Source organism: Candoia aspera, chromosome 1, assembly GCF_035149785.1.
Source record: "Candoia aspera isolate rCanAsp1 chromosome 1, rCanAsp1.hap2, whole genome shotgun sequence".
Taxonomy (NCBI): domain Eukaryota; kingdom Metazoa; phylum Chordata; class Lepidosauria; order Squamata; family Boidae; genus Candoia; species Candoia aspera.
Genome location: NC_086153.1, coordinates 279,248,444 through 279,273,875, shown reverse-complemented (window position 1 = coordinate 279,273,875; position 25,432 = coordinate 279,248,444). Strand labels below are relative to the sequence as shown.

The window sequence follows — 25,432 nt, the reverse complement described above, 5'->3', positions numbered from 1 at the left end:
GGGTATATCTTATCGGGTACAACCAAATTAGTTAGACCAATCAACATTGTATGATTCACGTCCAGCTAAAGTCAAGTGGACTGAATAGTTTTAGCAATATCAGGAAATTAAACCATCACCCAAATAAGAATAATTCATTTCATAACGGGATGGAAAGCTCAAGGAAGTTTGCACTGCAATACCTTTGTTAATCTTAGAAAATGCCACAATATTCTTTTGTTATGTTTAACAGAGGAGAAATAGGTTTTCTACTCACATCTTCCATATATATAGAAAGACTATATCATGAGACAGATCACAAGTGTACCCATCAATGTGATAAAATGTGGATAGGCCTTAACTAGCATCAGTGATGGCTGGGTGACCCTAGAAGATGGTATCAGTCATCAGTGGGGGTCCTGCCTCAGTACTTTTCTCCAAAATAAATGTATGTTATAGGGGATGTAATGGGAGTAGCTTTGCCTTGCTTTTTGAATTACAAATGTGCCTTAAAAACATACAGGAGTTGTGCCACAGAATTTCTTTGGTAATTCAGCTTCCAGGGCAGATTCTTTATACTTGATGTAATGAAATTCAAGAGGAACAGCAAAAGTCAACGGAAGTTTCTGAGACTCTTCATATGATCCTTGCACAGTAAATAAAGCAATTTCATCTGTGGAGAGGGAAAGATACAATCACACAGGGAACTCACTCATTAATGAAGCCAAATTTAACTTGCATCCCATAAAAACATAAAGCAAACCCTTAACTTCTAAGACAAAATGTTACAATTCTCTAAAGCAAACTCACCATTACATATCTGCTAGCACATAACTTTGCTCAAAATGTTTGTTATGAAACAGTAAATATTCAGGAAAGCTTCATACAAAAGACCACATATATTCCAAGTAGGGGTCTGTGTGTGTGTGTGTGTGTGTGTATTAAAGGCATATATTATGGAAAGCTGTGTGCCTAGCTGCATATACAATATACAGTATGTATGTATGTATGTATATATATATATGTGTGTGTGTATATGTGTATGTGTGTGTGTGTGTAATATTATTTATTTCATGATCCTCTGTTAATTTTTCTTGCCCTTTTTCAAAACCATATAAAATATCCCTGAGCTTTAATACTGGGAGAGAGATCCATATTTTCCAAAATATGAACAACTCTATAGACTTCCAACATCATTCACCTTACCTAACTTAACTCCATTCTCAAAAGCTCCATTTGTACACATTTTTTTTTTTTGTTATCTTTTGGGATGAGCCAGAGTTTCAGATAGATGATAGTGGACTCTGTATGCTATTCCAACTGGATTCCATTTTCACAAACCACTGTATTTTACTTGAAAATAAATATTTATTTTTATAAATATTGATATTTATCTGATACCAATATTCTGAACACATATTGAGACACATGTTGAAGTAACTCTGCTGTAATATTTGGAAACCTACTGTATTTTGCCTAAGTTAGTCAGGTTAGATTAATTTTATATCTCCATTTGCAAATACTGTTTTTTTCAAGCCCCTCTAAACAAAACATTAGTCAGTATTCTAGCAGCCACATTGTGAATACTAATCTCCATACCATCTTCAATAGCAGCACCATGTAAAAGGTATTAAGACCTACAATATATATACAGTTTATCCTCACATGTTAATGTGCAAAAATGTATTATATAACATGCGATGACATACTATACATTCAATACATTTATAAACTAATAAGTGTCATAATTTATAGTGATCTGCAAGGCTACCTGCTTCACAGAGAACCAATTTAACCAGTGTATTTGATCCCGAGGGGCAAACTGAGAATTTCCCTGTCCCATGAGACTGGGGACCATTATCCCCCCCCCCACTTTTTATACAGAACACCTTGTCTCCAGATGTCTAGTTGGTGCCCTCTTTTGTGCTGTTTCAGAGGGCATTCAAGGCAGAGGTGTTCTGTAGGGTATTTGAGGTTTAAATAATGGAGGAATCCTCTTTTGCCAGGATGTGCTTGGTTGTTTTGGAAGAGAAATACACACACACACACACACACACCAAGCCTTAAGCCTATTTGGAGTCAATGGTCTATAAATATTGGAATTAACTAACTAAATTTGTATCATACAATTTTTTTTTCACTCAGTGATCAACATGCATTTATGTAATTCATGTGATTCATCTAATTTTACACCATTGGCCAATGATTCTTAACACAATAGAGGTTAATAATAACCTTTTGAATCATATTTCAGTGTCTTTTCCTTCTTCACTTCTACCTCCAAGCAGGAAATTTCACGGGACTATCAGAAGAAGAAGAAGAAGAAAATCTTAATGGCCAAAGCAAGACAGCTTTTAAAAAAAATTAAAAGGACATCCCTGGGAACTTTTTACAAAATGGAAATTAGCCTGGAATACCTAAATAAATACCTAAATAAATAACCAAACTAGAATTATGTGCTTATTTTAAATATATGAAGTTAACATAATTTTTTCATGAACATTGACAGTACTAAGCTGCAGGAGATATCTATGTTTGGTTGTGAAATTGATTCAAGTAGGAACCAAAATAGAAAACTTTAAGAAAGCTTGAAATGAGTTCTGCAGATCAGCTCTACCTCAGCATCCAGTGGCTGGGAGCAGATGTGACTGCCCCTTTGGTGAAGCCCTGATTCTGCTGAACTTTTCAAAACCAAAGTCCCTCAAATTGCCTGAGCAGCCCCACTTGGAAACCTCAGTAATCTCAACCCAAAATGGTTTAAATAATTAACTCCACCCCATTGTTTCTGTATGCATTTCTGTGTGTTTGTGAATACATTTTGCTTCGTTTGTTTGCTCTGGAGGGGTGGGGAATGAGAAGGTAAAAAAAGGTCTCCTGCACAAAACCTCTGATAATACTATCATCTTACACTCCCACCCTGGCTTTTTCCCTGTGCCTCCCAGCATATTTAGGACTGCTCTTTTAGACCTCATGACTGTCACCCTATGCCTGCTTACATGAGAGAAAGCTCAGTTAAATATAATGGGCTTTACTTCATAGTGTTTACATTAGGATGCCCAGTTATTGTCCCAGTAGGTAATACTGGCTTGTTCTGAAGCCCTTAAACTCTTGACATAGCAGGGTATTTTAATTAAAGGAACAATTCCTGTTTGATTTGCTTACTTATACCATAAGGACAAAGAATCTCTGTGCATAGCTAAAAAGGTTCTTTTATATCTCATTTCATTAACGGGAAACATTGTGCTATCTACCTCAACTAGTTTTAAACCCCACCCCCACCCCCCACAAAATACAGTCAAATTTAGGACTTCAGAGTTAAAATAGCCATATGCCCACAGCAATATGAGTTTTTAAAAAGAGAGAAAAAACAAACCAAAATAGAGATTACCACTAATACACCATTAGTAACAATATTCTCATGAAGAACTGGGCTGTAAAAAAAAATAAAAAAAAATATTTGATGTGTCATAACAGGTTTTTGGTTAGTTAAATCTGCCTTTTATTTGGTGACATGAATTAATGATATTAGACTCTGTATTAACCTTGTTGGCTGAGATTTGCCCATATCATATCACAATCCAATATGAAGAAGCTTTTAAAACTGATTGTAGGTTTATCAACTGCAGGTGAGCAGTATAGAAATTAGGCAAGATTATGAAGCACCTAAGACTAAGATCAAGCTGAACATCATTTTGACAGTTTATTTTCAAACAAATTTATTTTCATATTGAAATAATGAAATTCATTGATTGATTGATTGATTGATTATATGCCATCAAATCATTTTCGACTCCTAGCGACCACATAGATAGATTTTCTCTATGAGAAATAATGAGAAAAGGGGCATAATGTATTAATATATACAAATGAATAAATGAATATTGTCTGCAGCAATACCAGGTACAGAACTTACCTAAGTTCTGATTGTCCTAGAAATTCAGTTTACTTGTAGGCAAAGGATAAGATAAACCTGGCCCATCAGGCTGCAGAAATCCCAATAATTTAAGTGCTTGCATAGGCAGCACGTATACTAAATTGGAATGATCCCAATAATTTACAGATGTAAATTTGTAATTTACATCTGTGAATTTGTAGACTTCATGTTCCAGAATTCCCCAGCCAGAATTATCAGAGTTAAAATTTACATATCTGGGAACTGCTAAGGTTGGGAAATACTGTTCCAACCCAACAGCTACATCCAACAGGCTTATAGTTCTGGGAAGTCAAGAAATGTGTCTCTGCATGTAACCTATGCCCTGTGCCATTGGTCCAGCAGCCAGGGTTGTGTAGTGGTTAAAGTGCTTGGTTTGCACCAAGGAGATCTAGGTTCAAGCCCACCCTTGGACATGGAAGCTTACTGAGTGACTTTAGATCCTGTCCCTTGAGCCAAGCAGCTTAAATAACAGAGTTTAGAATTCCTATTCATCTTAAAGGAGTCTGAGTGTTTTATAACTTGCACTTAACCATGGCACAAACATGATCCAGCAATCTCTGTTATTCTGACATGTCCTCCTGCTGTTGCCTTCATCTCATCCCCAATCCCTTTGAGCTGACTGCTCTTTTAGAGTTTGTGTAATTTGCTTTTTGTATTTTTTATTATTTTCTTTTAAATGATCTTCTGTTATACACCACACAAAGTCATTGTGGAACTGGGTGGCCTATAAATTAATATATTTAATTTAATTAATAAATCCATATCTGAGACACCTTAAAGTCACCCTTGTTTTATGCATTAAGCAAACAGTTTTGCCATGAGTGTAATGTGAGGTACTTCCCCTGACCATTCAGATGGTGTGGCACCTATTGAGCATTTTAGGCTGGTGCAGCCAAGCCCTCTCCCATCAGGTCCAAGGACTCTGTCCCTCAGGTCAATCTTGGATAGAGGAGAATCTGGCTTTTCAAACAGGGTTCTCCTACATATCAAGCCCATTTCCTAAGTGATCTCCAGCTCAGAGATTGGATCAGGCTTGAATGACTGAAACCAACTGATGGGTCTAGCCAGGATCATGATCATGATCATGATCATGATGATAATTATTTGTTAGTTTGTTATCTCACCTTTTCCTCAGGAGCTCAAGGGATCATACACAGTGCTCTGTCCTCCCATTTTTCCCCACAACTCTGTGAAATAGGTTTTGCTTAGAGACAGTGACTGACCCATAGCATAAAAATCATCAAGCAAAATTATTGTGATTGCAAGATGCCTTTATGACTGGTCATGACAATGAGAAAGGGAGAGGACAGCAAAACTAGAAGGTTTAATCAGTGCCTTTCCTTAATATACCATCCATATCTAAAACCACTATGTAGCAACAAGCCTTAACAGGGGCTTTAAAGACAAGGCAGGGATTGACAGAGTGGGCAGCAAAATTTACATTGGTATAGTTTTCTAATGTCTTGAAGCTGCATGTAGGATATATTTTTAATTTTTATCCCACCTTTATTTTTTTTTTTTATAAATAACTCAAGGTGGCAAACATACCTAATACTCCTTCCTCCTCCTGTTTTCCCCACAGCAACAACCCTGTGAAGTGAGTTGGGCTGAAAGAGAGTGACTGGTCCAAGGTCACCCAGCTGGCTTTCATGCCTAAGGTGGGACTAGAACTCACGGTCTCCTGGTTTCTAGCCCAGCACCTTAATCACTAGACCAAACTTAGCAGTTGGAAAAGGTCTGTTGAATCATCTGCCCAAACCCCACTATTTAGCTGTTCCTGCATCTTCCCACTGAAACTATGACCAACCTCACTCCTAATTAATCCAATAGTACCCAACTGCTACTTTCCCCCCTCCCCAATAAGGTAGAATAGGCTAGGGCTATCACATCTGAACAGCAAAAAAGCTCTCACTTTTTGCTGCCATCCAAAGGTCACCTGGATTTTTTGTGGCCCAGATCTGGTAGCCTTAGAATAGGCATTTTTAAAAAAAAAATCCCTCCAGTTTGTTTGAAGATTACTACTACTACCACCACCACCAGAACCTTACTTGGTCCATGTGATGACAGAATGATAGGTCCAGGTCCACCATTGCAGAAAGAGAGCATGGGTGAACATTGCTAAAAGGAAGGAAGCCTGAAGGAGGTGGAAGGTGTGTATCCCAGGATGCCCACCCATGCCAGGATGTCAGACAGAGACATGCAAAGTCAGACAAATTCTATCCAATATTTCATGCCTGAACAAAGCCACTCCTGTCCGTACACTCCATAGCAGGCAGAGAAGCATTTTTTTTAATGTTATAAGTTCTTAAAATTCTAGGAGGTACTTACAGATTCTCCAAACTAAATTCTACCTTCAGATTTTCTTGAATCTATAAAAGGACAAATATATTATTTCATTATGATATATATGGAGTTATCTAAGTTCCTTTAATACACAATGATATATTAACTTCTTGTAATAGAACATCTTTTCTGTTACTGCTACCCCACTACAGATTTAAGTATTAATGGTATTTAGTAGTCAAGTTAAATAAAGTTGTGGCCTTTTAATATTTCTTTTACTGTCTTGTGTCTTCATTTCATCCTGTGGCTGTGTGCCCATTTTAGCAGGAGGCCTTGTCTGATTCCTGCTATCACATCTCCTAGAATGGAACTTAAATATCTCAGGATGTTTACAACATAATTAGCAGGCTTGTTCTCACTTGTCCTCAGTCCAGTACCAGCACAACTGCAAGTGCAACAGCTCACTGATGTTTGAATGTCATTTCCAATTCCATTAAACCAAGACTCCTCATCCTCTCTTGGTGATAAAATAACAATGATGACATTTTGCTTCCAGGGTATGTTTCTTGAAGGATGGTTATGTCTGCATGTCTGTTTGGACATGTGAATTAAGTACAAATTGAAAAACCTTTCCCACTACCTTTACTCCCTTGATTATTTTTGTGGTAAAGAATTTAGAAACTTTAGCCATTATACATCTGAACACCAGTGAGGTTCGTAGAATAGCCATCCTGCCCTTCCAGCCTGTTGTGCTTGAGAGGTGTGATGGATGGATGCTGAAAGTTCCCATTACATGTATGCTCCTCTCTTCCCACTCCCCATTTACTACTGGGGAGTAAATATTAGCAGTTTTGGTTTTTGTTAATCATGCACTTCCTTTGACCAGCAGTTCAGCCTCCTTACTTTTGGATCCAATGGAAACGTGAGGCAAATTGTTTCTCCAAGTCGAAGTTTAGTAACATCAAAGAAAACAGTGAGGGGATGGCCATCCAAAAGGCAGCTGTTTTCATCATGAACCGTCAGCTCCAAAATATTCTGAGAAGAGAAGGAACCATAAATCAGCAGGTTTTGAATCTGGACTACCAAATGAAAAAGAGAAAGAGTAATATTCAGTGGCCAGACTCTTCTCTTCATAAATAAGAAGGCAATTTCATTTTCATTACAAAATTCCAGCTATAATTTACATTAAACTGGTGTCCCTTCCAGATGTATTGGGATTATAAATCTCTGGATTCCTGGATAAGGTCTCTAGGCATTCTCGGAGTTGTAGTCTCACTCCTCCAAAAAGCACCAGATTGGGGAAGGCTGGTTTCAACCTTTATGCAGTAGTATAGCTATAGTTGTATCTTACACAAAAGCATATGGGTTAAAATTACTCCTTGAAGTTACCTATCAGTTGTAATCTACCACAGCAGGTTAACGTATCATTGGCCTCTGCAAAAAAGAGTTTTATAAATGTCCTTCAGATGGTATGTAACTCTACTGATGTCCAACTTGCCCATTTTACTACTAGACAGGCATAGAGGACCAAAGTACATGATTATCACATAGTTCAATCTGGCATAACTTAATTTTTTCTTAGCAAAATCAAGTGCAGGGTGGACAGGATGAGCTTGATAGTTGTAGTAATTTGGTGGAGAGGAAGAGAGATAATCCTCTTCTCCTGCTTTGCAAGTTTTCTTCCCACTGCAAATAGTTAGCTTGCCACAGCATTTCTAATTGTGACAGCAATGCAGACACACTCTGAAAACCTCCTTCCCCCACAATAACTATTAAACAAAATCAGCTATGATATGCTAAAAGTAGGTGACAAATATTTTCTCCAGATACAAATACAATCTTACCCTCCTACTTACATTTGTGGCTATAACTTGTATTATCTTGTTCAATTGCAACTTACTCTGTTATACTAAAGGCTCTATATCCAGGATGTACCAAAAATTGGGGCCCATAGACAATGATATAAATGGCATTAAGTGTTCAAACTGGTTACCATTTTCTTTTAAACACTTCCATACTCATTTGATACTTGACCTTGAATGTTTCTAAGTACAGTAACATTTGCTCTGGAAAAAAATAAATTAATAAAACATGTCATGATTGCTCTATAGAACACACTACCCTGTGTTGCATAGGTTTGCTGCCTATATAGGACTGCATATATACGTAGCTGTGTAATCACTTCTTTGGCAGGCACAGTATATGGCCTGGTGACCTGTGTTTAGCCCGGTAGGACAGCAATTATCCTAGAATTATTTATTAATGTGTTTTGCATGCCATAAAACCCTTCCCTTTGATTCAACTTCAGTTACTATCCTTGGGCAGCATAGTGGGAGCTGCAGTCCAGTGAATCTCAAAGACAGGAGATTTGGGAAGGCTACTTACTTGAACTAATCTACCCTGCCTATCTCTAACATTTCTAATATTTTATGACTCAGTTACTCACAATTCTGAATGTACACACCATCATTATGAAAAAGCAATACACTGAAGTAATCTAGAACCCGCTGTGCTAAATGTGATATAGGGATTCCTACTGAATAAGGATTTTTTTCTCTTGTTTTAATTGCATAAGCTCTGGCCAATTATTAAAATAGAAACCCAAAAATAAAGAAACAAAAAGCAAAGCAGAACAGCTACTAATAAAACATAAGTAAAAACATTAAGAAAAAAAGTTTGGTATTACATTCTCCCCTTCTCTTCCATTTATTTCCCAAGTTGCTAACTATTACCTAAATATTTATACTGTACTTTGAACTTTAAACATTGGAGGTTATTGCTAGTATCTGTTTTGCTGTAGCATTTCCAACATCAGTTATATGATTTGTCTGTCTTGTTAATAGAAAAATATAGTTATATACCACCTGTAAAACATTTTATACTAACTTTCCCTCAAATTATACCTTGGGATAAATTTTATTGAATTTTTTCCATAGCTCTTACCATTGTTCTATTGTGATTACTTCTTTGAAGTTCTGCATCCGCTTTATTGTGCAATTTTTAATTTGTTCCAATGCCATGTCATATTTTAATAACAGTTTGTATATATGTCTTAACAGATGAACCTGATTTTATATAAGTATTTCAAAATCTGTCATCTTTCTCAAGGTCCTTCTTTGTTTCTAGAGAAAGCTTTTCATTCTTCCAGCAATTTGTAATACATCAACCATGATAAATTCCTATTTTCACTGAGCAGTTCTTGCTGTATCTTTAATCCGTTTTCTGAGTCTGGCTGTACCATATTGGCAAATGTGATTAAATCTTTCTTACTATAATTGTCCTTGAAGTAAAAGGCATTTGATAGTGACCTAATGGTGGGATCACTGGATATTCTTGCTTTTAGAAGATTCCATATTTTTAACAAGCATTGGCTTATAATATGGCCCTTCAAATTCTTCTTTTGTTTCTTTATACCATAAATACATGAAGTCCATTCGGTAAGCCAGATCCTTCTATAATTGATATTCTACTGTTTGTGGATTTTATCCATTCTGTTATCCATAATAGACAACTTGCTCAATAATATAATTTAATATTAGGAAATACAAGTCTTTCTCTTCCTTTTGAGTTTTGCAAAACTTTGAATCTTACGCTCAGTATTTACCTACTCTGTATAAACCTACTGACTGTTCTTTGCCAGTCCTGCAAGCTTTTGTCTGAGATTAGAATTGGTGCCATTTGGAACAGGAAGTTCATCTTAGGTAATATATAGCCAAGGAAGTCTTTTTCCACCTATCAGGTCTTGTTTCCTTTTCATAATTTATTACAAATATTTTGAAATATGTTTTTCTTGCATCCTGTCAGATACAGTCCCAAATATTTCACTGAGTTTTTTTGTTTTGTTTTGGTTATCTCACAACAAAATCTTTTTCTTCAGAGGTTAAACATCTTGTTATTATCTTGTTTTCTTTTCATTGTGTTTTTCCTCAGATTGTGTAAATCTTTAGCGTGAATAATTATTATGAATTAGCTATCATGCAATGAATATGTATGTGTGACTTTTCCATGACAGCTGAGCCCTTGGCGTTTTTTGCAGTGTGATTCTATACCTGTTTAATCAAAAGAAAGACCCACTGGCTGAGATCATACATCATGGCAAGCCACTATATTTGACTGGTTTTGTTCAGTTTTGATTCTGATTTTGAGTTGGAGTTTGATTTGGCAAAACTTGGCAAAAGTTTGGCAAAAAGTTGCATGAACTGAGCTATTGTGATTAGTAATTTGGTTTATGAGTTAGTGAGCTATGTGAAGCCAGCTATTGTGGTTTTTTACACAATCATGATTTAGTGCAATGTATGGACCCAGACACTATGAGACTTACATCACAGAAATGTGGGTTCATGATTATAATCTTTGCATTAGGGAATATTGTTAAGTCACAATATCCTTAATTAACTATTCTTTTTGCCAGATGAAATACAGTGTTTGATTTCCACTAGGCTGTAAAAGGTATCTGTTTTAGGTCAAGGATATAAACCTTGCCAAGCAATGAACCCAACAGAATGCAATCTTTCTTGCTCCCAGTTTGTTAAGAATATAAAAACAGGAAGATACCAAATGGATTACAGAATCTAGAACACCTGCACATACATATTGGTACTTTCTGAAGGAAGAACGTCAAAAAGTAACTTAAAAACCTAAGAAGATATGTGAGGTCCATATAGTCCATTATTGTAGTCTAATTCACAGTGGCTACTTCTAGAAAGCTCACAATTGGGATTTGATCATAAAAGCAACTTCTCACTGATGTCTGCCTGCAAATAAATTGAACCTCTAGGAACTTCTAAGCTTGAGCAAGTTCTGCATCTGTTATTGTTGTGGACAACATTCATTCATTCATTCATTCATTCATTCATTCATTCATTCATTCTAATAAACTGTGGTCATATCTGCTGCTTTTCTTACCGTTTCCAGGCATTTTACCTAGTATTTCTTGCTAAGAGCATTATAATGCTTTTCATAACTCAAAATGGTGATCAGCTTGATCTTAGATGTTTTTGTAATATTTATTTATTTATTTATCAAATTTGTCGCTGCCCATCTCCTCCGACCAGAGGGACTCTGGGTGGTTTACAATATAGAATAAATATACAATAAAAATTCGAATAAATATACGATAAAATTCTAATAAAATCCCATTAAAACTAAAACAATTTCTTAACTACCCCAACTCATAAAATCCAGATGGCTATGATCTCTTCAATCATTATGTAGGAGGGGCACTTTAAGGCACTAGCCAACCCCAAGTATGTCGATTCTCCTCCCTGCCCCAAGCCTGGTGGCAGAACCAGGGCTTCAACTTCCTCCGGAAGGCTAGGGGCGATGGGGCTAACCTCACCTCTGTGGGCAAGATGTTCCAAAGGGCAGGCACTACTGCTGAGAAGGCCTGCCTCCTGTACCCTGCCAGATGGAATTCTCTTATTGACGGGGTCCGCAGCATGCCCTCTCTGCATGAGCAGGTGGGACGGGCTGATGATATGGGGAAAAGGCGGTCCCTCAGGTAACCCAGTCCCATGCCATGTAGGGCTTTAAAGGTAACAACCAACACCTTGAATTGGACCTGGAAGCAAACTGGTATCCAATGCAGCTCACATAGCAAAGGTGTTATGTGTGCCCTTCTAGGGGTGCTAAAATAGCCCATGCAGCCACATTCTGGACCAGCTGAAGCTTCTGGATACTCTTCAAGGGTAGCCCGAAGTAGAGCACATTGCAGTAGTCTATATGGGAGATAACAAGGGCATGAGTGACTGTCCGAAGGGCTTCCCGATCCAGGAAACTGGTGCACAACACGAAGCTGTGCAAAGGCCCTTCCGGCCACGGCTGCCACCTGCTCTTCAAGCAGGAGCCATGAGTCCATGAGGACCCCCAGATTACACACCGGGTCTGTCTGGGGCAGTGCAACCCCATCCAGAACTAAAGATGACAAAGTCCCGGATACAGAGGAACCCTTAACCCACAGCCACTCCGTCTTACCAGGGTTCAGCCAAAGCCTGTTGTTCCCCATCCAGACCCCTACAGCCCCCAGGCACTGAGAGAGGGCGGTCACAGCATCACTTACCTCACCCGGGATGGAGATATACAATTGAGTATCATCGGCATACTGATGATACCTCATCCCATGGTGACGGATGATCTCGCCCAGCAGTTTCATGTAGATGTTAAATAGGAGAGGAGAGAGGACCGAACCCTGTGGCACCCCACAAAGGAGAGGTCAAGGGTCAGATCTCTTCCCCCACTATCACCACCAACTGGGACCGGCCCTGGAGCAAGGAGGTGAACCAGCGCAAAACTACACCGCCCAACCCCAACTCCCTGAGCCAACCCAAAAGGATACCATGGTCGATGGTATCGAAAGCGACTGAGAGGTCAAGAACAGCGAGTATGAATGCACTACCCCCATCCCGCTCCCGCGAGAGATCATCCATAAGTGCGACTAATGCCGTTTCTGTCCCGTATCCAGGCCTGAAACCTGACTGAAAGGGGTCTAGATAATCCGTTTCGTCCAGAATCCTCTGGAGTTGTAATGCCACCACTTTCTCAACCACTTTCCCCAAAAAGGGGAGGTGGGAGACTCGACGAAAATTATCCAGTACAGTAGAGTCCAATGATGGTTTCTTGAGGAGGGGTTGTACCAGCACCTCCTTAAAGGCAGCTGGAAACACCCCCTATACCCCTAGGTCTATCCTGGGCTCTCCCTGGTCGGCCAGTCAGTTCACTGTCTAGCTGGTAGTTGACCTGCTCCACCAAACCGGGCCTCCAGGCTCGTTCTGCAGGCTCACTGCACTACTGGGCTGCTGCACTCGCTCTGCCAGGCTGGACCTCCAAGGTGGGTCTGCAGGTCTGTCTCGCCACTGGTCTGCTGGGCCACCAAACTGCTCCACTGGGCTGGCCCTCCAAAGTCAGGCCGTCGCGCCACTGAGTTGTCCATCTGCCGCGCTGCCAAACCACCCCACTAGGCTGGTCCACCGAGGCTGGTCAGCTGGCCCATAATGCCACCGATTCACCACGCCGTCAGACTGCTCCCCCATGCCTCCAGGCCACCAGGCCACCGCAAGCCACCATCCAGCATCCCCAGGGGTCACCCCGCCAACACTCCTCATGCCACTCGAGCCTCCCCTGAGTCCCATGCACCGGCAACCTGCTGCACCGCCAAACCTCCAGGACTTGCCCGTCGCTTCGCACCTCCAGGGCTCGCCCAGGTCTGCTGCCCCTCGCCGCTCTGATTAGACAATATTGTCTAATTTCCATGCTGCGCCCAGGTTATTATCCTATAATTAATCTTAAAACCTTCTTAACTATTTGTTTCTGTAGGAGAAATCTCAGCCAAGTAGGTTAATGTAGGGCATACTGTTATTACCTCATGTCTACTAACCTGATACAAAAACATTAGTATAATCTTTAAATGATATGAACGCTTAGCTATTAGTCATCATCAAATAAATTATCTTTCTTCTACTGCAGTTTATTTGTTAAAGCCAGAGCCTGAAAATAAAGTATTGGAGAGGGTGTTGTTTTTAAGCCCTGCTTTTGGGATTCCAGAAGTGTCTGGTGAGCCACCACTGACAATGATTCAGAAAGGGTCTTATCTGATCATAGCCTACAACCTAATTTTTAGTCAGCTGAGTATTCTTATGCTGGTGCTGCCAAGATACAGTAGTACTAAAGCAGCAAAGAATCTGGAATGTTGTAGTTTCACCACAGAAGAAATGGCAAGGAAGGATAGTGGGGTGGTCTGCTTTCTCTCTTTGCACATATAAAGTCCTCCATACCAGTGTTCAGAAAGAGTTACTTAACAAACCTTTCAGATTGTATCTTACTGTCATGTAAGGACTGTCACCTTCTACTTTTGAGCCTCTTATCTGTACTGCAGTGTCTAACAATTAAGGTAAAGAGAACTTCATGTATTCCCTAATCTGCAGAAGAGAAGATAAGCCTAGTATATTAAATATCATGTTTTCATTAGAATATCTTTGGCAGTTGGTCAACTGTCTGGGTTGTACTCCAATCCCATCTCCAGATGTTGTGCTATTTAACTCCCCTGTCTTTTGAAAAAGTATAAACAATGTCAAGAGTCCCCAGACATTTTGAACCTTGGCACAGACCTGAAGACCTGGGAAGGTGCTATGCAGCAGCAGCTGCCTCCAGCAGATCCATCCACTGTCATTTCAGGGGTTCCTGATAAGCTGAAGGGACGTAGTTCAGTATATTTTCTCTTTCCTCTGTAACTGTCTTAACCTATATGCAATAAAATCTCTTTAGCAGTCACCCTTGTCATAAGTACTGATGGTGAGCAGGATAGGGGCCCGCTCCTGCTCACCATCGGTACCCATGACAACCCTATTGTCTTTAAATCTCGGAACTTGTTGGCTATTGGGTGGCCACAGATGCCAACACAGACATTAATAGAAAGTTTTCTGATACTCTATGTTCTGTTTTCTCATGATCGCATCTCCATACTGGGAAACTCAGATTCCCACATGTCTGCTTCATGACCCATGTTGGGTATAACCCCATGCCATAGAAATATGCCTGTAATGAAAGTACATGTTCAAGGTTTTGTACCTACAGATAAACTGATGCTATATTATATGCTTAAGAACTACACATCATTCTGTGAAACATTTGCAGTCTTTTTCTTGCTTCCTAGAACAGTATAAAACTATAAAAAGATTGCTCTCTTACAATAGAACCATGGCATTGGCATAGTCCATTTCACTTCTAGACAAAATTACAAAACAAATCCATTATTATTAGTCCAACCATTTCAAATTGGTATTTATTGCTAATGGATGTCATTACAGTGTTTTTCTTAACTCAGTTTTAGAAGAATTTATTTCTTGTTAGGCTATGTTTATTACACTCTACACATATCACCCTACCTTTTCTACCTGTTGTCACAAAAGGCATTTTAGCAGAGATTTAAATAAAGATTGCCTATAACAAGCCAGATGACTCAACTATCTTAACAGAATTGTTAAATACTGATCTCATTTGTGAATAATTACAGTCATTGAGAGACAGATATTGTTCCACCAATTTATGCCACTGCCTTTATGAAAGTCTTGAAGAGACTTTCAACAAGTTCTGTGACACCATGATTTGTGTCCCCACCTCTGGTATGGGCCAATGCTTGTAGGTTGTATAAATGTTATATTGTTTCCGTGATGTGGGTTCATAACACTATTATTATTATTATTATTATTATTATTATTCCTGCTTTGTTGTTTCACATTTAGAGTTCCTGTGGTGATTGAGGTCCTTGTTAATTGTATAAACAAGTAAACAAAATGACTATTCCAGCTATGGGTGAAAAAATGGCCTTGATTCACCTCTCAGATTGTTAACTTCTGCCTTATTCATCTTTGCCATTGTAAATATTTTCATTTTTACTTTGCCCTGTATATAAGGATATGTTAACAGATTAAATAACATGCAACTGAATCCCAAAACTAAGTTCTCCTTTACTAATGCTACATACTATATTATAATCCAATTGTTATACCAGTGTGATTTAATGCTGTTATTAATAAATACAGTGCTATATTTATTAAAAATCATGTTAAAAATCATAACAACCATCAGCAGTTCCTTGATCACTCAAGAAATGTCCTGTAAATATATGCCCAGTAATTTTTCCCCCAGTTTGGCACTGAAAAAGGAAATGAAATAAAATCTGTTCATAAAAACTATTTTGGATCAATGCCTTTTCACAGATGAAGATTTACAAAATCTGAATCTGAATCAGAAGCTCAAAGAATAAATTAAAGACCTTGTGCCTTACTTTGACTTGATTCTGTATCCTGTAGCAGAAGGTTTCATTCCATACTGAATCTTTACAGTCCTTGATGATCTTCGTCCGAGCCATTTCAAAAGAAGCTGATGGCAGGAACAAGCTCACATAGCATTCACACTGGCTAACTGTTGAGTTTTAGTTTTTGTTTTTAAAAAAGGAGGGGTTAATGCAGTATTCTTAGACAACATACAATCATGAAAGTTGTATTTTAATATTTGTCAAGATCATTATCTTTATTTTAATCATTGTCAAGATCATCTAAATATGCGTACATATAGCCACAGAATACAAAGAAATCAAGAGTTGTCTTAACTAAATCTGATTTCTGAGTTCACAGTGATTGAATGGATGTTAAAGTTTAGATCATAAAAGCACAGAACTACATAAGGCTTTAACTATGTCCACTCAACGAATCGTAGAACTTGGCTGATGCATAGTCTCTAATAACAGGTTTCTGTTACAAGCTCCAAATAAGTTATATGCACCATGCAGATGAAGCATAATTCACATCATTTGTGTGATAGTATAATGCACATGATATCACTTGCTGTCCTCTGCAGACACTCTTGTCTATAATGGCTACATAAAATGCCTTTGTTTAACTGTATATGTGAGTTGTTTCTAGCTTCTCAATCATCTCCCCCACATCCCCTACCACGTACCACTCTAGCCAAAGGTCAAGTTTATGCAATTTCTCCCTCTAGAAGTAGAAGAAGCTCTAGGAGTGGCAAAAAAAATATCATTGCTACAACAGGGTGACATTTTCAGTCTATTTTATATACCAGTGCAGAGTTACAGACATTAACTTTAACTATGACACCCAACTAATATAATCCCTACCTATAGACTGTACAGCTACTGCAACTGTTCCAAATATAGTACTGTACAGAGAATTACAGTATCTTGCTTCATTGGCATCTCAATGTAAAAAGTGAGGATGCAAGAAAGGGTTTTGTTATCTCAGTAACTGCTTGATAAAAATAATTCCTAGCTGCTCTCTTCACTTTCATAGTGACTGCAGAAAATAATTCTCCTCAGTCCTCTACTCCTCTTGAGATAGGGTGCTTTAAAATGAATTAACAAGTAAAATATTACTTTCTTAGTAGTATTTTGGCTATTATTCTGCTTTTTGTATCAGAATTTCTACACACTATCACAGCCTATTTTTTGTTTTTGCTGGCTTAGTTGATGAATTCTAGCCTATGATTCAGAGGATCATAATAAATCTAATAAACAACAACAACAACAACAACAACATAGGTTGCTTGTAGAAGTTGCAGTAGGATTAGAAAGAGATGTTGATCACATGCAAAAGGGAGGCAGATCCTCTGGTCAAATATCAACTTTTCTACTGTATGCATTGAAGGAATTAAATCACTTTTTAAGATTTTGGACAGATTATAATTGTACTCAAAACTGAAGAAACCTCTGCAGGAGTTAGTGACTGCAGATTAACATACCGGTACAGAGGTGTCCATAGTCAGGGGATCAAGAAAGTCATGATAATGGCTACAACTATGCAGTGGAAGCCCCATCCCCTTTTGTTTACATGCTTCGTTCATGTGGTGCGTGGAGAAAAGAGGCAAAGTTTCAGTTGCATGATCAAAGCCACCATCTTGCCTTTTTTTGACCACCGCCTGCCCCCTCACACACACACTCCTGTGCTGGAAGAGACTTGCCTCACAGAGAAGTGGGGCTTTTCAGCAAGTCCCCACTGCTACTAGTCTATTGAAACAGGAAGTGTTATCTAAATATACATAGCCTACTATGTTCAGAGACTTTACAGAGTAGAGCTAAGTTGCAGAGTTACTACATGGGTCAGAAAAAAAATAAGTTTGATAACAATTAAGTTTTTACAATCTAAGCAGGTAAGTAGTTTGAGTTTTAATAGAACATGTAAATAATAGGGCATTTTAAAACTTACTCTTCCCTTATTCCAAAAGTTACCTTTCAGAGATAATAAACAAAGGAAAGCACTACAGAGTGGATTAACCTTTCAGTCCTTGTTAAAGATGAAAGCTCCCAATACAAACATCTTTTGGAAATGTACCATATAGAGCTTTGAGGAAGGTGGCTTTTTCCCCCTTTTAATAAGTCTACACAATCTCTTGAAACAAACTCTTTTTGAAGGAGAAAATGCAATTCACAAATAAAATAAAAATATCCTGAAACTGTATGTACCTTTGCAGTATAACAGCAACTGTATTGTATTGTATTGCATTGCATTGCATTATTCAATGTAAATATCTATGTCAGGGCAAATTAATAGTGGGTGCCCAGTATCCCAGATGGAATTTGTAGAAATGGCAGAATACTCACATAAATTGGCTTTGTGTAAATTTGTTATTTGTATGATTTTCACAGACAGCAAACTGCAAGATGCCTTCTCCATCTGCAGAATAACAGCAAACAGAAGTATTTATTGCCCTGTGCCCATCAACACATGGTCAATCACTGCACCTACCCAAAGGGCTTTAAAGGCAGAAAGAGATGATGCTGAAGCCAGGTGAAATATTCTGCCTACAGGATCCAGGTCATAAGGCCATTGTATGATGTGGGAAGGGAAGGGAAGGGAAGGATGGATGAAGTCAGGGAAGCTGTGGGATTACATGGGCTTCTTTTTCATCTGTTCATGCGACCTGAATGAATACTTTGGGTGAGGCTGTACGTGGTGAAGAACATTTCTGCTTGCTGCTTCCCAAGTCTAAAATTGCCAGCCAGACCCTCAGAAAGTCCATTTTACCTCACAAAGCTTCCTTGCCATCTCCCTGAAATAAGCTCACATAGCACTGAGGCAAGCTAAGTCCCTTCTCAGTTCAGCTTTTGTGGAATCTTGCTTACATCCATCCACCCTGCCAAATTACTATACAGGTAGTCCTTGCTTAATTACCATTGATTCAGTGACCGTTCAAAGTTATGATGGCGCTGAACAAATGATATTTACAGCTAGAACTCGAAGTTACGGCCATTGCAGTGCCTCTGTGATCACATGATCAAAATTCAGGCACTTGGCAAGATGCCTTCTCCATCTGCAGAATAACAGCAAACAGCAGCTGCCTCGTGAAGGGCCAGGTCGGGCACGCCTTGTCAGCAGCCGGAGGAAGAAGTCGGAGAAGGTCAGCTGTGGGTGGGAGAGGATGGCAGGGGTGGCAGAGTGCACAGCGGTGGAATGCCAGGAGGCAGAGTGCAGGGTAGCAGTGGCAGCAGGGGTGGCGGAGGGCAGGGTGGCCAAAAGAGTTGAGATGTGGGGAGATAGGCAGGTGGGGGAGTTGAAGCAGAGGCAAGCGCAGCAGGGCTGGAGAAGCATGAGGTCCTGGCTTAACGAGGGTGCAGTCCTAGCCTAACAGTTGCAACTGGGACGGCCAAAACTGCTGTTGCTAAGCGGTGCGGTCACATGATGTTTCACCTAATGATTGCTTCACTTAGCAACAGAAATTCTGGTCCCAAATAGGGTCATTAAACAAGGACTACCTACAATATTCATTATTGGGGCAGGGGGATTAAAACTGTTTCTGCAGGTATCTCTACAAACAGTCCTTGTAGAAAAGCTTCTTGATTCTCACTGGATATAGATGATCCTAAGCTGAACAGTGGATCTCTGTGCTTGGTTCAGATACTGATCTTCAAGCCAGGAAGGAACATCCTCTCCAGGTGTTTCCAATCTGATATGGAATAGTTTAAGAGTCTGTTCAAGCTGTTTTTATTTCCCTGCAAAGTAGGCTACAGTGGCATTGTGTAACTGAGCAAGCTGATTATGCAGTATCTTCGCCTCAGATAGATCCTGTAGGAGCCTAACTGTCTGGTGGCAGAGTTGGCGTTATCTGATAGTTCTTGCATTTCGCCAGCTTCATTTGGGGCTGCTGAGTGTAGGGTTGATAGACAGTGGTGATTCTGCATGAAATCTAGATAATAAGTGAGATTACAATAATTTGTTATCACTGAGGAGCATATTGGTAAGTTTCCATATGAGTCTTATTATGGTATGATATGGGGATGCTTTTAGGGGTAGACATGTGGCTTTCTCCATCACAGAGGTGTATGGACTGAAGCTGACCTGCATCCTCCTCCTGCTCCATGATTTGTAGTTATGGATCCTGTAAGGGATCTTAATTTAAGTTTCCCTTGATTTATATTGAAGCATCTCCTCTGCTTGCTTAACGAAGAAGTCTCGCCTACAGAGGATTGACTAGTTTGGTGCAGGGGTGTTTCTCCTGCATGCAGGGGTAGAATGTCCTTTAATGAATCGGTGATTATTATCCTGTTTTGTAGACTTGATTTGATATCATCACAGCACTGTATTAGGTTCATTCACTCTTCCTCAAAAAGCATAATAAAAGGCTTCATCAAGTCAGATTTATTCCCTTCCTTCAGCCTGATGGAATTTTTCTGAAGAGTATTATATGGGGCAATGTTGTCAGAAATGGGCCTGGATGCATCTCAGTGAGATCTCAGATTTTTAATTTTTTACTTTTATCCCTGAACATGTTTAGCTTTTGTAGCTACTTTCTTTCCCTTTTCTTATTTTCATTGGGTTTTGTCTCCTGAATGTTGTTCAGCTTTATACTTTCAGAAGTCAAACTTATTTAGGCTGTCAGATGTAGTAATTAAAGGGATAAATTTAATACATCAAATGCTCCTGCCTTTTGGAGGTGCATCTACCACCCCTAAAGTCCGTTAGTCTGCCTGCCCCTAAAGATCTGGGTTCCCCTCCCCAGCCACAAGTATTAAGAGTAGGAGGAGTGACCTGCTGGGTGAGTTTTTCCTTTTTTTCTTCCAGCACTTACGTGTATCTATGCTGCTATTTTCCAGCGTGGTTTTTTACATTTTGTTTTATTTTGTGGTCCTGATTGATGTTTACTGTTATTGAACGTAATGATATTTTTTAAAAAAAGAACCTTGAATTTTCTTTTAAATATGGGCTTGCAAAATATCCATCTGGACAAGAAGTGGGAAGAGGGAAAAATATATTGCAGCAGCTGTTGTAAAGAAGGGGTGGGTGGTGGGAAAGACCCAGCACTGCAGCAACACAGAATTTGGAGAGATCTCAAAGGATATTTTCTAAATAATTTCATGTGTGACACGTCCGAGGAGAGAGGAGAAAAATTAACAAACAATTTACTGTAAAAAAATAAGAAAAGAAAAGATATTGAGACAAATAAGGTATTTTAAAAGGAGCTGGGCTAGTACACTGCTACAGACACACTCCCTTAAGGCTAAGCCCAAGCAGTAAATACAGAAGAGAAGGCTCCATGGTGGCTATAATACAGTTAATAGAACTGAACTTTCCAAAGATCTTGGTTCCAAAGCACTGTGCTAACTGAAATATTTGACGTTTATCCAAAGTAAGAATCTAACTTTTGTAGAAGCATATATATGCTTCTACAAAGGGGCAAGGAGTCGAGGAGGATGAAGTTGCTGGAGTGTGCAGCCGCGTGAAGGCGAGGGATTGCTGTGGCGGAAGCAGAGCCGGGCCAGGCTGGTTGCAACGGCTCTGCGGCTACAACTCACACACACACACACCCCGCGGGCAGGCAGCCATTTCACCTCCTCCCTGGCTGGAGAGTTGCTGAGAGTTATCTGCATGAACTGTTTCTAAGTGACAGTCATTGTAACCCAAGATGACCGATTGAAGAGCGGATCAAAGGACTGCAATCAGAAGGGTTGGGCTTGTACCCTGGATTTTGTCCCCTGTCTCTGGGTGAGAGCCGGGGAGGGCTTTGAATCACAGGGATTGTATAATTGGGGCCTGAGCAGTCCTTCCTCTCCCAGCCAGGTTTCCTGTTGAACCCAATGAAGTAGACAGGATCCTCCGGACTGTAAATGCTACCACTTGCCAATTAGACCCATGCCCCTCCTGGCTGGTGAAAGCAGCGTGGGAGGTGACATGTGGCTGGGTCCAGGCGATGATAAACACATCCTTGAGAGAGGAGGTGTTCCCAGCAGCCTTTAAGGAGGCACTGGTGCGCCCCCTCCTCAAGAAACCATCACTGGACCCTACTATGCTGGACAGTTTTCATCCAGTCTCCAACCTCCCCTTTTTGGGGAAGGTGATGGAGAGAGTGGTTGCATGGCAGCTGCAGAGGACCCTGAATGAAGCGGATTATCTGGACCCTTTTCAGTCAAGGTTCAGGCCAGGTTATGGGACTGAGACAGCATTGATCATACTCTTAGATGACCTCTGGCGGGAGTGAGATGCGGGTAGTGCGACCATCCTTGCTCTTCTTGACCTCTCAGAGGCCTTCGATACCATCGACCATGGTATCCTTCTGGACTGGCTTCGGGAGTTGAGGGTGGGCGACACAGTATTGTGCTGGTTCTCCTCCTTCCTCTGGGGTCAGTTCCAGTCGGTGTTGATAGGGGGGAAAGGTCCAGCCCACGTCCCCTACTCTGTGGGGTGCCTCAGGGCTAGGTTCTCTCCCCTCTCCTATTTAACATCTACATGAGACTGTTAGGGGAGGTGATCTGACGGTTTGGGGTAAGATACCATCAACATGCTGATGATACTCAGCTTTATATCTCTACCCCAGACCGCCTGGGTGATGTCCTGACCCAGTGCCTGGAGGCTGGGAGGGCCTGGATGTGGTGCAATGGGCTTCAACTCAACCCAAGCAAGACTGAGTGGCTTTGGGTTTGTGGGCCTCCTGGTGCTAAGGTTTTTCCACCTCTGGTCTTGGATGGAGTTTCACTGCCCCAGAGAGACCTGGTGGGCAATCTGGGGGTCCTCATAGACTCACGGCTCCTGCTCAAAGAGCAGGTGGCAGCCATGGCTAGGAGGGCCTTTGCACACCTTCGGGTTGTGCGCCAGCTGCCCCCATTCCTAGACCAAGAGGCTTTGCTCACAGTCACTCATGCCCTCGTGACCTCCCATCTGGACGACTGTAATGCGCTCTACATGGGGCTGCCCTTGAAGAGCATTTGGAAGCTTCAACTGGTGCAGAATGCAGCTGCACAGATAGTAAATGGTGTTGGGTACTCGACACATGTAACACCACTGCTACGTGAGCTGCATTGGTTGCCAGTGTGCTTCCAGGTGCAATTCAAGGTGCTGGTTGTCACCTTTAAAGCCCTTCATGGCTTGGGGCCGGGTTACCTAAGAGACCGCCTTCTCCCAGTTGTTTCTGCCCATCCAATTTGATCTAGTAGGTTGGGTATGCTGTGGGTCCCGTCAGTCAGGGAATGTCAGCTGGCGGGAACTAGAAGGCATGCCTTCTCCTCCTTAGCGCCTGCCCTCTGGAACATCCTTTCTCCAGAAATTAGGATGTCCCCAACCCTGTCAGCCTTTCAAAGGCCGTAAAGACCTGGCTTGTGCCCAGGCCTGGGGCCTCGAGTGTGTGGATGGTCCCGTCTCTTGGCTGTATTAATATCCATGCATTGCTCACTTGGCAGCCATGTATATTTATTTTGTATTTATTTTATATTTTAACTGTTTTAATTGTAATTGTTTTATGGTTTTATTGTTCTAAGCCACCCAGAGTCACTCGTTGAGATGGGCAGCTATAGAAATCAAATAAATAAATAAAATATGTATATTGGTGTTTTGTTTTGGTGCCTTCAAGTCAGTGTTGACTCCTGGCAACTGCCTGGACAAGTGCCTGCAGTTTTCTTGGCAAGATTTCAGAAGTGGTTTGCCACTGCCTCCTCCTAGGGCTGAGAGAGTGACTGGCCCAAAGTCACCCTGCTGGATTCGTGCCTAAGGCAGGACTAAAACTCACAGTTTCCCGGTTTCTAGTCTGATTCCTTAAACACAATACCAAACTGGCTCTCATATTGTTGTTCGAAAATACTTAATATTGCAAGGATGTTGTTGCTGTTGTTGTTGCCTTCGAGTCGGTGTTGACTCCTGGTAACTTCTTGGACTAGTCCCTGCAGTTTTCTTGGAAAGGTTTTCAGAAATATTTTGCCCTTGCCTCCTTCCTAGGGCTGAGAAAGAGAGTGACTGGCCCAAAGTCAGCCAGCTGGCTTCATGCCTAAGGCAAGAGTAGAATTCACAGTCACCTAGTTTTTAGACTGAGGCTAATTAAATCATATATTACTGATAGTCATATATATTGCAATAGAACTAGTTACATGAATTAACATCAGATTTACTGGGGATTATAATTTTAAAACTACAGACAATAAAACTGAATTCAAATGAGAAACAAGTACAAATGGTAAACATCTCCTTCTCTCCTTCTTAGACATTGATAATTGCATTATTTATAAATGTCGAATGAAAACCCAGAGAGATTTCTTCCAAATTTGATGCTCAATCCAAAATAATAAACTTCCAGCTCTGGTTGGGATGTAAAATAAATTAAAATAATTATCTTTCAATTGGCTGAAGACATACTAAATCCAAGCAATAAATGCTAGTTTATTGCTTAATTAATGGCTAAAAAGAAACCAACAGAGTGTAATGGTTGCCTATTCTGACAGACTCAGTCTCACAAGCAGGTGCTTAAGGATAACTGATTTACTGAAAGAATAGTATGCAAAACAAAGAAAGCTGAGAATGAGCAAAAGTGCGCCAAATACAAACTAAAAACCCTTGCTTCAAATCCAGTCCCGCCCTCGCTCCCTCTTAGCAACCACCCCCTCCCCAGGTGTTAGCAACCGTTGCCCACATCGGCCTGGGAAAGTAACCTTGGACAGAGTCAATAACCCAAACATACATTCCACAGTGCAGTAAACAGATTCCAGCCTGGCATGGCTGGAAATTTCCCTCCCGCAAACCCGGGTCAGGAAAATGACATGCGAAACGTTACGATGTATCCAGAACATTGAAATGGTGAACATGACATATCGCCCCCCCTAAAAAAAATGAGGAGTTAAGGAGCAGGTTTAGTAGGGTAGGTAGCATGAAAACGAGCAAGTAAAACAGGAGTGCGAACATCTTGAGCAGCAACCCATTCAGGATGTGGGAAATGCTTCCAGCGGACCAAGTATTGCAATGTAGAATGAAGGCACCGAGAATCTAGAATTTCTTGGACTTCAAAGTGTTGTTGGCCATCAATCATGATAGGAGGAGGAGGTGAGGGGTGTGGATGCCAGCAGTCAGATTGATGGAAAGGTTTGAGTAAGCTGCAATGAAAAACAGGATGCAAACGTTTAAGATTATGAGGCAAGTCCAATTTAAAAGTAACTGGATTAATCTGGGCAACAATAGGAAATGGCCCCACGAATTTGGGTGCCAACTTTTTTGAGGGTTGGGGTGATTTAATAAATTTCGTGGAGAGGTATACTTTATACCCAACTTGAAACGGTGGCTGAGGTGCTCGTTTGGTGTCAGCATAGTGCTTGTAGGTGGCCTGGGCATCAGCAAGAGCTTGTTTAATTTTTGGCCAGGAGTCCCCAAGATGTGCTGCCCAGTCTGCCGGGGACGTAGGAGGAGCGGTTGGTTGAGGAAGCTCAGGAATGGGTACGAAATCGCGCCCAAAGACAGTGCGGAATGGCACCTGACC

At 40.5% G+C, this 25,432-nt stretch overlaps 1 protein-coding gene across 1 annotated transcript in view; it reads right to left on the bottom strand.

Annotated features, from left to right (window-relative positions):
• Positions 1–25,432, bottom strand: part of LOC134507588 (cytosolic phospholipase A2 epsilon-like) — a 68,052-nt gene that overhangs the window by 28,450 nt on the left and 14,170 nt on the right. Inside the window, exons 2-7 of the mRNA XM_063318370.1 lie at positions 15,978–16,114; positions 7,100–7,231; positions 6,242–6,282; positions 3,368–3,410; positions 2,215–2,281; positions 501–652 (exon numbers count right to left, since the gene is read on the bottom strand). Of these exons, the coding sequence (XP_063174440.1) occupies positions 501–652; positions 2,215–2,281; positions 3,368–3,410; positions 6,242–6,282; positions 7,100–7,231; positions 15,978–16,114 (572 nt within the window). The remainder of the gene's footprint in view (positions 1–500; positions 653–2,214; positions 2,282–3,367; positions 3,411–6,241; positions 6,283–7,099; positions 7,232–15,977; positions 16,115–25,432) is intronic.